Here is a 13,154-nt window from a genome sequence, read left to right on the forward strand (position 1 = left end):
GGACAAATGTAACTCAATTTCTGACAACTTTATAGACTGTGAACTGGCCAAAGGACAGCAATTACTTCTGGAGTAGAAGCACAAGTCAAGAGGTTGATTATCTGCTTTTCTGCATTACGTTATCTTAATTTTGTGAATTAAATATTTTTTTATTATGTTTTCCAGATTATAATAATGAAGATGAATTTGGAAGAAAGTTGAGGTTCCTCTTGCAGCAGCTTCCACCTGTTAATTACAGTTTGTTAAAGTTTCTGTGTAAATTTTTAGCCAATGTAGCATCGCATCATGAAGAAATTTGGTCAGCAAGTTCTTTGGCTGCAGTCTTTGGCCCAGATGTTTTTCAGTAAGTGGATTATAAAGGTTTATGTGATGCTTTTATGCGAATCTGGTGGTGGAGAACTGTAATCCAGAGCCTCTCTAGTCCCTGTGTAATTGCAGCACGTATGCTGGATGCTTTGTGCAGTGTCTTTCTGTGCTTCCCCTCTGCCACCTGTCGCAAAATTTTTGCTTGGATCTAAAGCACGGGTTTGGTTGCCATATTATTGTTATTTCTTTGAGGTTCAGTTTTTTCTTTATTTATTACTATTAGCAGAAAAAAAAAAAAATCTGGAAGGAAGCTGTCAAATAACAACATATCCTGGTATTTCCTTTCAGCGGGAAAATTTTTGAGTTGTAATCCTCCCTCATGAACAGTTAATTAACTAATTAGTTGTTTCATCATCTCTCAGAAGTATAAAGTACTATAAAGTTCTACAATGCAGTGGTGTGAAGGTATACTTGAAATCGGGTGCTCAGAATGGCATAGGGATAATGCTGTGAAGTGCAGTCGTTTGCAGTGGAAGCCATTTGCAGAAGCTTTGGGGATTAGTTGGATTTAAATTTTTCCTCTAAAACGATATTGAAATGTTCAGCATTTACACAGATGTGGAGGATCTGAAGGAACAAGAAATAGTTAGCAGAATAATGGCGGGACTTCTGGAGAACTACTATGAATTCTTTGAAAATGAAGAGGAAGATTTTTCATCGACTAATGATTTAAGCTCAATAACTGAGCAGGTAGGAATATTTTAAGTGGCAATGTTGTATCACTGAAGTATCGTTATAGCACATATTTATGAAAGAGACGTTGAAATATAATACACCTCTTGGTAGTTCCTTGCAAACTGACAAAACCTGGTATTTCCTTAAGTTGATTTTTCTTAATATGGATATATTTGCAAAATTGTTGCTTAGTAGTAAGTATAGCTGTCCACCTAGAAAAGTATATATGGACTGAACCAACAGTAATAGCTTACCCAAGGCAAGTAAGGCAATTAAGCTGGTTGCTTCCTCTTTGCTGCAGGAGACATTTTGTTTGTTCATCCAGACTAGCAAGCGTGGGCAGCCAGTTCTGGGCTGAGTGACTTCTGCTCTGCAGCAAAGCGCTGCAGCTTTGCAATGTTTGCTGTCTCTTCAGCTCTCAGCAAGAATATGTCTAGCACTGAAAGCTGACTTAGTCCTGCTGGGTGCAAGAAGCTGCTAAATACGACAGGGCTGTAACTCCTGCAGCCTGAACCAGAGAACTGTTGTCTTAGGTTGGGATGAATGCTCTTTATAGTTGGTTGGCTCTCATGCTTGAGAATTACTGACTTGCTTCTGGTTTGTTATGAATTTTAGCAAAAGCACTTCCCAAGGAGGCTCTGTCTGTGTGCTGTGGTTACATTTTGTTCTTGTGTTTTGTGCTGCTGTGGTTTTGTTTGTTTGTTTTTTTTCTTGAAATTTTGAGACTTGGCAGTGTCCCCCTTGAATTTCATGGTGTCTCCACCAGATGTCAACAGCACACTTTGCTTGGGTCCTGTTCCCTGCAGGGCCACTGCAAGGCTGAGTGGAGTTAGGGAAGCAGGGTCTCCCTGAGTGCAACCAACTGTGCAGCTGGCTTACCCCTTAGCCCACTGCTACATACTCTTGCAAGTACAGAAGAAAGGGGTAAAAACATTACATTACATTGCATTATGTAGAACATTTTATGTAGAAGCAAATATTGGATACCTGTTCTTTTCTAAAATTGAGGAATATTGTCCTTTTATAAGTATTCTGTTTTTATCTCTTGTGCTTCTAATTCCCTGGAGCTCTTAAAAGAAATTTACAAGCCATTAATTGTGAATCAATCTTTGTACAGATAAATGATCTCTTGGAAGAGGAGGAAGATATAAAGCTTGAGCAGTCTGAAGAACTTCCAGAGGATGGCACAGAAAAACCTGTTGAGCGGCCAGCTGTGGTGCATCTAGATGTGACAGGGAGCATCTCGGATTCCAGGAGCGTTACAGCATCCACAAGGTAATTGTTTCTTCATTGGAATGCAGTCTGTTGTGGTGCGTGAGGGAGGAAACCCTCAGACTGTTGTGGTGCCCATGAAGGAGGCTTTCAAAGTAGGTGCAGTTCTTGTAGCAGTAAAATGAGGAACAAAATAACTGCTCCCAAATTCAGCAGAAGAAGGTCTGTGGAACTCAGATTGGGTTATGTAGGATTTGTGCAGAGGAAGAGGGAAAAAGAGCGTATTTTATTGATGCCATAAAGTGGTATTTTCTCAGTAAATTTTCTGTCCTCAGGAACGACATGCATCTTGGACAGAAGTGAGTTTGTGCTTGCCTGTAACGTGCAGCTTTATTTGCTTGTTGTAGACAAGTTTGTTTTTTTTTTTAAAGTCTGCTTTATTTGTACTTACAATTCATGATTTCTGTTTGGGGAATTTTATTTTTTGGCCCTCTGCAGCATTTGTTTTGGTCTGGGCATTGCAGGAAGCACCTAAAAGGGAGGGCTGAGGTGGTAGAAGTCTGATAGCCGAGCCGCTTTCCATCATCTGTCAGCGCTCCTTGTTGACTGGTGAGGTCCCAGAAGACTGGAGGCTTGCCAATGTGACTCCCATTTATAAGAAAGGTCGTAAGGAGGATCCGGGGAACTACAGGCCTGTCAGCCTGACCTCGGTGCCAGGGAAGGTTATGGAGCAGATCGTCTTGAGGGAGATCACGCGGCATGTGCAGGGTGACCGGGGGATCAGGCCTAGCCAGCATGGGTTCATGAAGGGCAGGTCCTGTTTGACCAACCTGATCTCCTTCTATGATCTAGTGGTCCACCCATCTGGTGGATGAAGGAAAGGCTGTTGATGTGGTCTACCTAGACTTCAGCAAAGCCTTTGGCACTGTCTCCCACAGCATTCTCCTGCAGAAGCTGGCTGGCAGAGGCTTGGATGGGTGCACTCTTGGCTGGGTAAGGAGCTGGCTGGAGGGCCGGGCACAGAAAGTAGTGGTGAATGGAGTCAAATCCAGCTGGCGACCAGTCGTGAGTGGTGTTCCGCAGGGGTCGGTGCTGGGGCCTGTCCTCTTCAATATCTTTATTGATGACCTCGATGAGGGCATCGAGTGCACCCTCAGTAAATTCGCAGATGACACCAAATTGGCTGGAAGTGTGGATCTGCCTGGGGGTAGCGAGGCCCTACAGGGGGATCTGGACAGGCTGGAGAGCTGGGCTGGAGCCAATGGGATGAGTTTCAACAAGGCCAAATGCCGGGTCCTGCACTTCGGCCACAACAACCCCAGGCGACGCTACAGGCTTGGGGCGGTGTGGCTGGAGGACTGCGTAGAGGAAATGGACCTGGGGGTATTGATTGATGCTCGGCTGAACATGAGCCGACAGTGTGCCCAGGTGGCCAAGAAGGCCAATGGCATCCTGGCTTGCATCAGAAACAGTGTTGCAAGCAGGAGCAGAGAGGTGATTGTTCCCTTATATTCAGCACTCGTGAGGCCGCACCTCGAGTACTGTGTCCAGTTTTGGGCCCCTCACTGCAAGAAAGATATTGAGGCCCTGGAACGTGTTCAAAGGAGGGCAACAAAGCTGGTGAGGGGTCTGGAACACAGGCCATATGAGGAGAGGCTGAAGGAGCTGGGAATGTTCAGCCTGGAGAAGAGGAGGCTCAGGGGACACCTCATTGCTCTCTACAACTTCCTGAAGGGAGGTTGTAGTGAGCTGGGGGTCGGCCTCTTCTCTCGTGTCATTAGTGATAGGACCAGGGGGAATGGTTTCAAGCTACGCCAGGGGAAATTCAGGCTGGACATGAGGAAGTATTACTTTTCAGAAAGGGTGGTCAGGCACTGCAATGGATGCCCAGGGAGGTGGTGGAATCACCGACCCTGGGAGTGTTCAAGGAAAGACTGGATGTTGTGTTGAGGGACATGGTTTAGTGGGAGCTATTGGGAATAGGTGAACGGTTGGACTGGGTGATCTTTTAGGTCTTTTCCAACCTTAGTGATTCTATGATTCTATGATTGAAAGTAGAAGAAGCACAGGGAAATCCAGGAGGGGGGTTCGTGCCTTAGGCTGACAGGTCTCATGACTGCAGGGATTTCTGGTTGAACTCTGTTCAGCTGCTGCACTATGCATTTTCTTCATTGCAGGAATTTTAAAATATAAAATAATTGAGTTAGAAAACAAGAGTCACGTTTAAATTATAATTGTGTCCTTATCAGTGATCCAGCTGCTCAGTTTTAGTTTGACTAAAAGAAAGCTTCTGGAAACAGGAATTCTGCTGGAGAACTCTGTCTTCCAGTGGAGGTTTTAAAGCAATTTTACTATTCATAGGCATTCAGATGCTTGGGGAATGTGCAAGCGCAGCAGTAGGGATGAACTAAACAAGTTTAAGAGTTGAAAGTCACTAGCCTGAAGAGAAAATCATTTTACAAGATGTTTAGGGTTAATTAAAAATTAATAAGCGTTAATTATGGTTGGCATTTTGCATTATTTGTGGGAAAGCATAAGGAGGAATCCTGTTGAAGAAAAGAGAATTTTTATTGTGAAACCAGAATAACTGCAGGAAACATCTGGAAAAAAAAAAAAGACTGAATGAGGAAATACATTTTATTCAACTTCTGCTGTAAATATTTTGGGGAACTGAGAAGTGTTCAGAACACACATTTAATGGCCTTCTTTGCATTTTACTTTCTTGATTTATTTTATTTTTTGAATAAATATTAATGCAGATTGGTCGGGTGCTTGTCTTGGCATAGGGCATGCAGCGGTTTATAAAGGGAAGACGAAGGAGAAGTGAGCCTTAAATATGATTCTTAGCATTCCTTAACCTGGAGTTCTGTTTCCTCCTTGCTGTTGTCAGGTTTTGGGAACCAAGGCCTTGTATAGTTCTGATCTCTTTATCCAGAGAAAAGGAAAGGCTGAGGTTGCATGCTCATCATCTGTTTCGATTCCTCCAGCAGGACACACGACCTTCCTTTTAGCTATTTGAGCTACAACTTACAACTTGCCTTGCTACCTCTATCCTATTTTTTTCCACTCATCCGACTTGTTCTTTGTAAAACATGACAGTCATGAATTGCGTGGTGCTGGTTTCTCTGAGAGAGATGAGGTGAGGATATGGAAAATCATTCATGCAGTTTGATTTGGTGACTGGTATTTGAAGTGAACCTGTTGAGTGATCCTTCAGTCTGTTATGCGGTCGGGGAGCGTTTGTGCACGAGCTGACACGGTGTATGTAAAGGAAACGTGTTCTCCCTTATCAGAAGCCTTTTCAACATGGCTCTGTCAGTTTTTGCTGTCCTTACTTCTGTAGAGAAGAATTCCTGACTCAGCACTGAAGCTGACATAAGATGTGCCGTTGAAATAATCGCCCTGGAGTCCTTAGCTGTCATTGTGCTGAATTTTTCCCTGCTGCTGTTTGCCAGATAATGTTCAGTTTACTCTTTGCTGTTCATCTCAAATATCATCAGTTGCAAGCCTGAGGTGAAATCTCCTTGATGTGTTCTTTGGGCTTTTCAAAATGCTGTGTGTAAAGAGGTGAGATGTGACAAGCAGGAAGGTCTGCGAGCAGTTTTCTTTTGTCTGCATGGAATGTAATGATGAGGGTGAACTCCTCACTACTTCTGTGGTGTATAATCCAGTTTTATTTCATTAGTTCAATCCAAGAGAGAAAGGAGAGAAATGGTAACAAAGGAACAAAATTTATATATATTGAGGCTATCTAAATATAACAAATATAACAAGTGCTTGAATTGCTAGAAAATATATTGCAGCTTTTAGCTTAGCTCTCTCTTCAAACATCTAAATACTTTTTCCTATTTCTACCCTGGAAAATATGTGAACAACATGTTAGAAAAGCTTTCAAGTCTTGATTGGGCAGCTTATTGTCAGGAGTGACCTCATGTTGCAGTCTATTTCTATTTAGACTGCAGGGTTTAGTGCAGCACTCCAGAAGTGCTGCCTGACAGGCAGCCATTGAATCCACGGGAGCACTATGCATAGCCTACAGCCAACAGCACACTTTGCTCTCTTTCAAATGAAGCATTTTTACATGAAGTGTTCGTTTGGGATAGCAAAAATAATCAGGATGGCCTGTAAAGTCCTGCTGCACAGGTAAATGCATGGAAGGAAAACCTTGCTTTGTGAATGCAGATAATGCTTTTTAGCGTTATGCGAGATGAATGTATTCTGGGGATATTGTGAAATGGAATAATGTCAAAATTGCTTTTGTTCTCAATGAGAAATAAGTCTGTGTACTGTCAGTGTATTAGCAAGAAAAGTTTTGAAATGTTTGATCTGTAGATAATGCATTTTTCTATCACAGGATATTTACAAGGACTCCTAATGGGTGCGAAGGGGAGTCTCGGGGGTGGGCTAGCATTGTGAAACAAAAGACTTTGCCTTGTGTGTCTTGCTGTGTCATGCTGCATTAGGACTGTGTAGCAGTATAAGTTACAGCTTTTAAACAAATAATCTTGAACTGCTCTTAGTTCCAAAGTTGCAATGTGTTTTCAGCTAAGAGCGACTGACACGTTTCTTGCAAAAAGTGCTTAATTGCTGAAGTGATTAGTTAAAGACATAGGATAATTCTTTACATAGTAAGAGGATTGTTCAGGCTTTGGAATGCTGCTGAGTTCTGCACATCTTTTGCTGAGTACTTCTAATGCATCTAAAGGTGTTTATGAGAAGCACCGGTGAATCATCCTCCGCTGTGGGGCTGAAGGTTATGCAGTAAGATGGAAAATTTTGTTGTCAATCATGCCTGAAATCTTTTGGATTCTTTGGAGATGAGCTTGATTCTCCCCACTCCCGACACAGTTCCTCATTGTCTCAAGTGATAGTGGTAAAACAAAACGATGCCAGGTCATCGCAGTTTCCTATAAATAGTTTTTGTACTTGTGCCCTTGACTCAGTTTTTTTGTTCTTTTTCACAACTGCTGTTGCAGTGCTTTGTGTTCTGATTGCCTCTTTTTCCCCTGCCGTGTCCTGGGCAGCAACTGTTCAATAAATGGATCTTTAGCGAACGTATATTAGAACTTTTGAAAAGCAAGCATACCTTTTGTAATGCAGCCCTTACAGAACTTGCTGAAAGTACCCATATCCAATATTTAAGTACATCCATCTTGTTTTGAAATCTTTTTTCTTCTGATATTTTCTCATTCTCCTCTCTTACCTTGTTCATAGGGCTGAACTTATTCACAGCCTTGCCCCTTCACTTTTTGTTTCAAATCATGCTGATGCAGAAGTTTATCAGAAGACTTAAGCACTTTGTACAAGCAGTAGGGCTATGCGGAACTTCTGTGCATGGACACCAATAAAACATGTTCACAACTCAAGATAAATGCCTTACCACTTGTAGGTTTGGAGGAAAATGTGTTAATGTGTTTAAATACCGAGCTGGCAAGCAGGTCCTTTATGGCTTGTGTTGCAGCTACTTAGAAGAAGAAAAAGTAGAAAGTCTGTTTGAGGTGTTCTGATTGTTTCACCTCTCTAGTGGTGGGTATAGAACTGCTGGTGAACTCACTGAGATCTAAGCAAGATACTTCTTGCTGTATTAAAGCTGTTCTTAGTTAAGCAGAGAGACCACCAAATGATTTTTTGAGTACAAACAGAGCTAATATCAGCCAGAACCGTCTTGCAGAGGTACCTGTTCAGCTCCCAGTGAGGGGGCAGTTTTGTTCTGCTCCCTTGTGTATTCATGAAAATCATTTCTAAAACCACTGTGGCTGTCAGCAGTGGTAAAAAGTAGATTGTGTTAGGAGGTTCCAAAGTGCTTTACAAGTGGCTAACTCGTCTCTTAAAACCTCTGGAAAGTGCCTGCCTTGTACTTGAAATCTAGCTGTCCTTGGAGAATACTGCAGATCTGTTGAATGTTGCAGAGTGAAATTGTGCGACGGTCTGACAGGCAGGGAAAAGTCCCTATGAACTGCAACAGTGAAGGAAAGCAAAGTACTTTGGAAGTTGCTGGAGGCAGCAAGGTTAAAATCTGCGTTCTTAAGCAAGGTGTCAGGAAGTCTTTTCAGACTAAGCGATTAATATTTCCCATGGGAAAGACCATGCCTCTTACAGCTTCTTAATGGACTGAATATTGGCTCTTGGGAGGCAGAAACCTGCACTGCTGCCTAGACAACTTTGTTTTGTGATGGCGTTCCACTTTGTCTGATGGAGGAATCTTACAGGGACTGTAAATAAGGATTTACTTTGCTTCCTGTTTTTTCAATTTTTATTAGCTTTGCTGCATGTAGTTTTTCAGTATTTTCAAATTTGTTTTCTATTGTTTTTGAGACTTCTATTGAATATGCCAAGTTTTGCATTTCACTAACTTGTTTCTTCTGTATTGCAGTGCTCATATTTCTCCCATAAGCATCTTGCCAGCCTCTGCAGAGTAAGTATAACGACAGTGTATAATGTATGAATTGTGTTGTTGCTATAGCATATATCAGTATATTGTCTTAAAAGAACAAATGCAGTAGGTTTGATGATGAGTTATGAGTGAAACATATTGCAGAAAAACTTAACATGCCATCAGTGTTGACTGCAGAAGCATGAGAGCGCAGTGTGGTAAAATTTAGATTCCAAACCCCTTTGTTTTTGTAATTATATATTTCCTTTGGCTTTATAATTGTTTTCACAATGTGTTTTCAGCACCAACTTTGTTTATGGTACAGTTCTGAAGAATTGCATGCGCAGATGTGGAGGAAAATTAAAACACAATTTTATAGCCCTAATTTTAATTTGCTTTGGATAATCTGGCTAAAAAGTACACTTGGTACACTGTGCTTTTAGAGAACGTTCTGTTGCTGACGTACCTGCAGGTATACCCTGTGTCCTTCATCAGGTCTTAATGTCTCCACTGTTTGTTGGATCTTGCCTTTTACAATTGCAGTCCCGTTCAGGAGGTGCTACAGCCAACTGTGCTGAGGTGGTACATGCTCCATGGTTGGCTCTGACCTGCTATAGATGCAGGATTTGCTTGTTGCATACTTGTGTTTAGGTTTTGTACAGTTTGGGGTATTGTGTTTTGGTTTTCTTGTTAACTGTAGTCATGGTAACCTGTTCCTTTTAAGATACTTTCCTGTTTGGTTATTACTCAATACAATATAGTGGTTTCAGTACTCCCCATTGCCTAGAATAGTTAACCTGCTTTTTTTTCTTTTCCTTGAAGTATTTGGCATCAAAGATTCAACTGTTGTTTTCACCCTTCTGCATAGTTGATCAATGGAGACGAGGATTTTTGATATGAATTCTGTGGCTTTTCTTTTCTTTCTAGCATTTTGGAACGAACAATCAGAGCAGCTGTGGAACAGCACCTTTTCGACCTGCAGAGCAGCTTAGATAATGATCTTAAACAAATACAGCAACACAGACTGGGCTGTAACAATGATGCAAAAAGTCCCAGCGGGGATGAGGAAGGATCTAACAACCAGTAAGACTTTTTTGTATTGGTGTTAAATTGTAGAGGATTGCATATTCTAGGTCTTCCAAACAAAACTACCCCATTACCCATCAACCAGAAGCAGAAGTTAGGACTTCTGTTATTAGCATAGAAATTTCAAAGAAATTTTTAAGTCAAATCAGCTTTCAACCTGTAGAAATAACAGACAGCTCTTGAAGCAAGTATTCTAAGTTGTTCTTATATTGCTACAAATTGCAAAGTGTAGCTACTTTACTGCTGAATTCCCTGCAAGTAGCAGAAGACTTTATTTATCCCAGTCTTTATCTCATTTAATGTTACTTGTGACTCAGTTATACCATATATGTTTATTGTAGGTGCCATTTCAGTTTCCTTACCGTGCTGTTCCACATCAACATAGCTATTGTACTTCCATAGCTGGCAGTCAGTAAAACTGCTAACAGCAGATAGAATGAGCACTGTAGATGTATTTGTGCAGGACTTCAGTCTCATTTGATCAGTTTTTGTTACAGATCTTAGTGTTTATGGGTGTAGTGACTTCCAGGGCAGTACTGAGACGCTCTGACCTGCTGATGTTTTATTAAATATAAATAAATGATCACAATTAATTCCCAACTCCAAAACGTGACATTAAGTAGGGCTTTGCAACATAAGTTCCTTAGGGTCAGAGCTTGAAATGGTGTGGAGTGTTCAGACGGTCAAATGGTGTTTTCTATATCTGTTGTTTTTAGAAGTCTTTAGTCCAGATTCTTGTCAGAGATAAGTTAGTAAGAGATCATAAAGGTAATAATCACTCCTCATAATGTTCAGTTGTTGTAAGTTGAATTTCAGGGTTACAGATCTAATTTCTTTGATATAAACTCCAAGTGGGTGAACATTCCCTCTTGCAGCTGAATCCATTAGTTATGGCGTAAGTGTTTTAAGTCTGGCTGGCTTCACAGAAGCAGAGGCTAAAAGTACCATCACTGCAGGTCTGAAACCCAATATGCCCTTCTGGCACTGCCTCTACTTCAGATGCTTCTGTGTCGTTCCACTGTGGATTAACTGTAATAGATGATACATGATAGCATTCTTGAAAGAGGTCGTCCAGGTTCTTTAAAGCAGTACAGTCAACATATTGTGCAAAAGACAGATGCATAGCTAAATGAATAACTAAAAGCTGCCGTCCTCAGTAGTGGATTTCTTAGGTATAACAAAATAATTACAGGAATTAAAGAAAACGTAACTGAAGTGTAAAATTACAGACCATCCTGTTTGGTATCTAGAAATGCTTTTAAAGTAGTTTGGAGTTACCTGAGGGAGGAGAAGAAAGGCAAAAGTCAATGGCTTGCATGAATTACGGAATCATAGTGACAGACATGCTGACGTATAAAGACTGTATGGACAAACAGGAATGGTGTAAGTTAGTTTTAATGTGGATGTGCTTTTACAAACCTTAAGTTGAATGCTAGGAATATAAAATATTAGAAATGACAGGATTTATCTGTGAAGGGAGCACTTTGATACCAACTTAAATTAGCTGACTGCAGTGTTGAGAGGAGTGCAGTCAAGCAACTCCATCTAGTCAAGGTAGTTTTGGATAAATCCTTTTATATATCTACCACATGCTGTTGCAGAAAATCTCAAAAGTGTTTATAAGCTATATGAAGGTTGACTGAGGGCTGGAGAACAGGTTACTGATGTTTTACTGTTTGTTTCTTTAGGAATGATGTTATTGAAAATAATGACGTTGGTAGCAGTGAGAACACGGGAGACTGCTCTGAAGTATTGGTTGGCACAGATTTAGGCAGCGAAGATATGAAACGTGATACTGTAACTGAGGAGGAAGAAAGTGTTCAGGTGAGAGGAAGAGCTTCCTGTATATGGAAATTATGACTTGCAGTGACTTCAGCAAAGTGCTTGGGGCATCAGAGTCTTCGTAATAGCTCTGATGCAGCTTCACGTGGTTCAGTTGCTTTGCACAGTTCTGTTCTGCTGTGCATGCTTTGAAGGCATGCAGAGAAATTTTTGTGTGCTTTGCTGCAACTTATTTGGGCCCTGACTTCTCTCTCTTTTTGCAGGTACTGGCCCTTCCTTCTGCTGAGGTAAGTTAGTGCATCAACAAGCATAGCACTGGTTAGAATAGCATCTATTTTAATAAAGGCTTTGTGAGGAAAAGAGGGTCTAGGGCTGTGACAGTAACGTAGCCCACAGTATGAACTTCTGCTGTATTAAGCAGTGCTAGAATGTTAATATGAGAACTGTAACAGGAAGACATTGTTTTGTAATTGGCTGTTTCTCAGCCTTTTCTTTCTCCTCACAGTTTTTGTCTGTGAGAGTGATAAGTGTCCTCCTCTGTTCAGCATATCTTCATTTCCTGTCTGCTTGAAATAGGTTCTGTTACTTCTCCTTGAACCTCTTTGCTTAGATGTTTGAATTCTGCTGAGCTGACAGCTCAACCCCGTCCATCCCACTGAGAGCTCTTGTACTTGTGGTGTTACACAAAAGAAAAAAGAAAATTAAACTTGTGGCCTCTTGAGAAGAAGGGTTCAATGTTTACCTGTCATCTTAAGAAGTATTGGGATTGACTGTTTGTGTTCCTGTGCAGAAAAATCTGTTTATCCTGTATGAACAGATAGTAGGATCTGATATTAGTAAAAAGAGAACATTTTATATGTTTTTAAAACTGTTTTGCTCAGAAAAATGAAATGTTAATGATGCCTGAAGTTGGTGTTAAAGTTGAGAAAGCTACTGTGTTCTTTCATGGATCTCAAATGACTCTGAATAACCTAACAAGTTGGCTTCCACTTGCAGCTTTATCCTTGCACATTGCTTCAGAATCTAATTCTATAAATCTAAATTTCAGTGCACTGTATTCTGTATCAGTGTTTTCAGTAAAAGAACACCTGAGAAATGTGAATGATACTTTTTAAGAAATGCATTCACTTCAGGGCTAAAAGAACATCACTGCAGTAAGAATGTGAAGGGAGAACATGATGCTCGGGTGTTGCATAGGGGGTGCAGGAGAGTAAAGATGAGCTTCTGTACATGAGCTTTGCTTTAGGTCTGACATGGAAAAAGGAACAGCTGATTCTACAGCTACAATAAATGTGATTCTCTATGGCAGAAAAGCTGTTATTAAGAAATTGTTTTCTTGAATTGGAATTTGGCTTGAGGAAATAACGTGGAGATGGAGCTGTGTGTGAGGAGGGGAAATATGTTGCCATGTAAAATACTTGAATGCCACATGCATTTGAGCTCAGAGCAACTTAAAATATTATTTTCAGACATTTTAAAGATCAGCTGGGATTGCTTTCTAAAATCTGAAATAAAATGTAACATATTATTCAAGAGGGATATAAAACATTTTTCCTGTTACATTTTCCCAAAGATGGTGCTTCTCAAAGAAGGCAAATACTGGGCTTTGGCTTAAGTATTTAAAGCAATCTTCTTGTGCCAACTTCTAGTGTACAAAATG

General features: G+C 40.8%; 1 protein-coding gene across 4 annotated transcripts in view; it reads left to right on the forward strand.

Annotated features, from left to right (window-relative positions):
- The window catches only part of FAM13B (family with sequence similarity 13 member B), a 41,585-nt gene that overhangs the window by 12,548 nt on the left and 15,883 nt on the right, over positions 1-13,154 (forward strand). For all 4 annotated transcript variants that reach the window (XM_048960396.1, XM_048960398.1, XM_048960395.1 and 1 more), the window contains exons 5-11: positions 166-343; positions 912-1,056; positions 2,159-2,316; positions 8,627-8,668; positions 9,554-9,709; positions 11,401-11,536; positions 11,758-11,781. In XM_048960396.1, the coding sequence (XP_048816353.1) occupies positions 166-343; positions 912-1,056; positions 2,159-2,316; positions 8,627-8,668; positions 9,554-9,709; positions 11,401-11,536; positions 11,758-11,781 (839 nt within the window). The remainder of the gene's footprint in view (positions 1-165; positions 344-911; positions 1,057-2,158; positions 2,317-8,626; positions 8,669-9,553; positions 9,710-11,400; positions 11,537-11,757; positions 11,782-13,154) is intronic.

Source organism: Lagopus muta, chromosome 14 (genome assembly GCF_023343835.1).
Source record: "Lagopus muta isolate bLagMut1 chromosome 14, bLagMut1 primary, whole genome shotgun sequence".
NCBI classification, from domain to species: Eukaryota; Metazoa; Chordata; class Aves; order Galliformes; family Phasianidae; genus Lagopus; species Lagopus muta.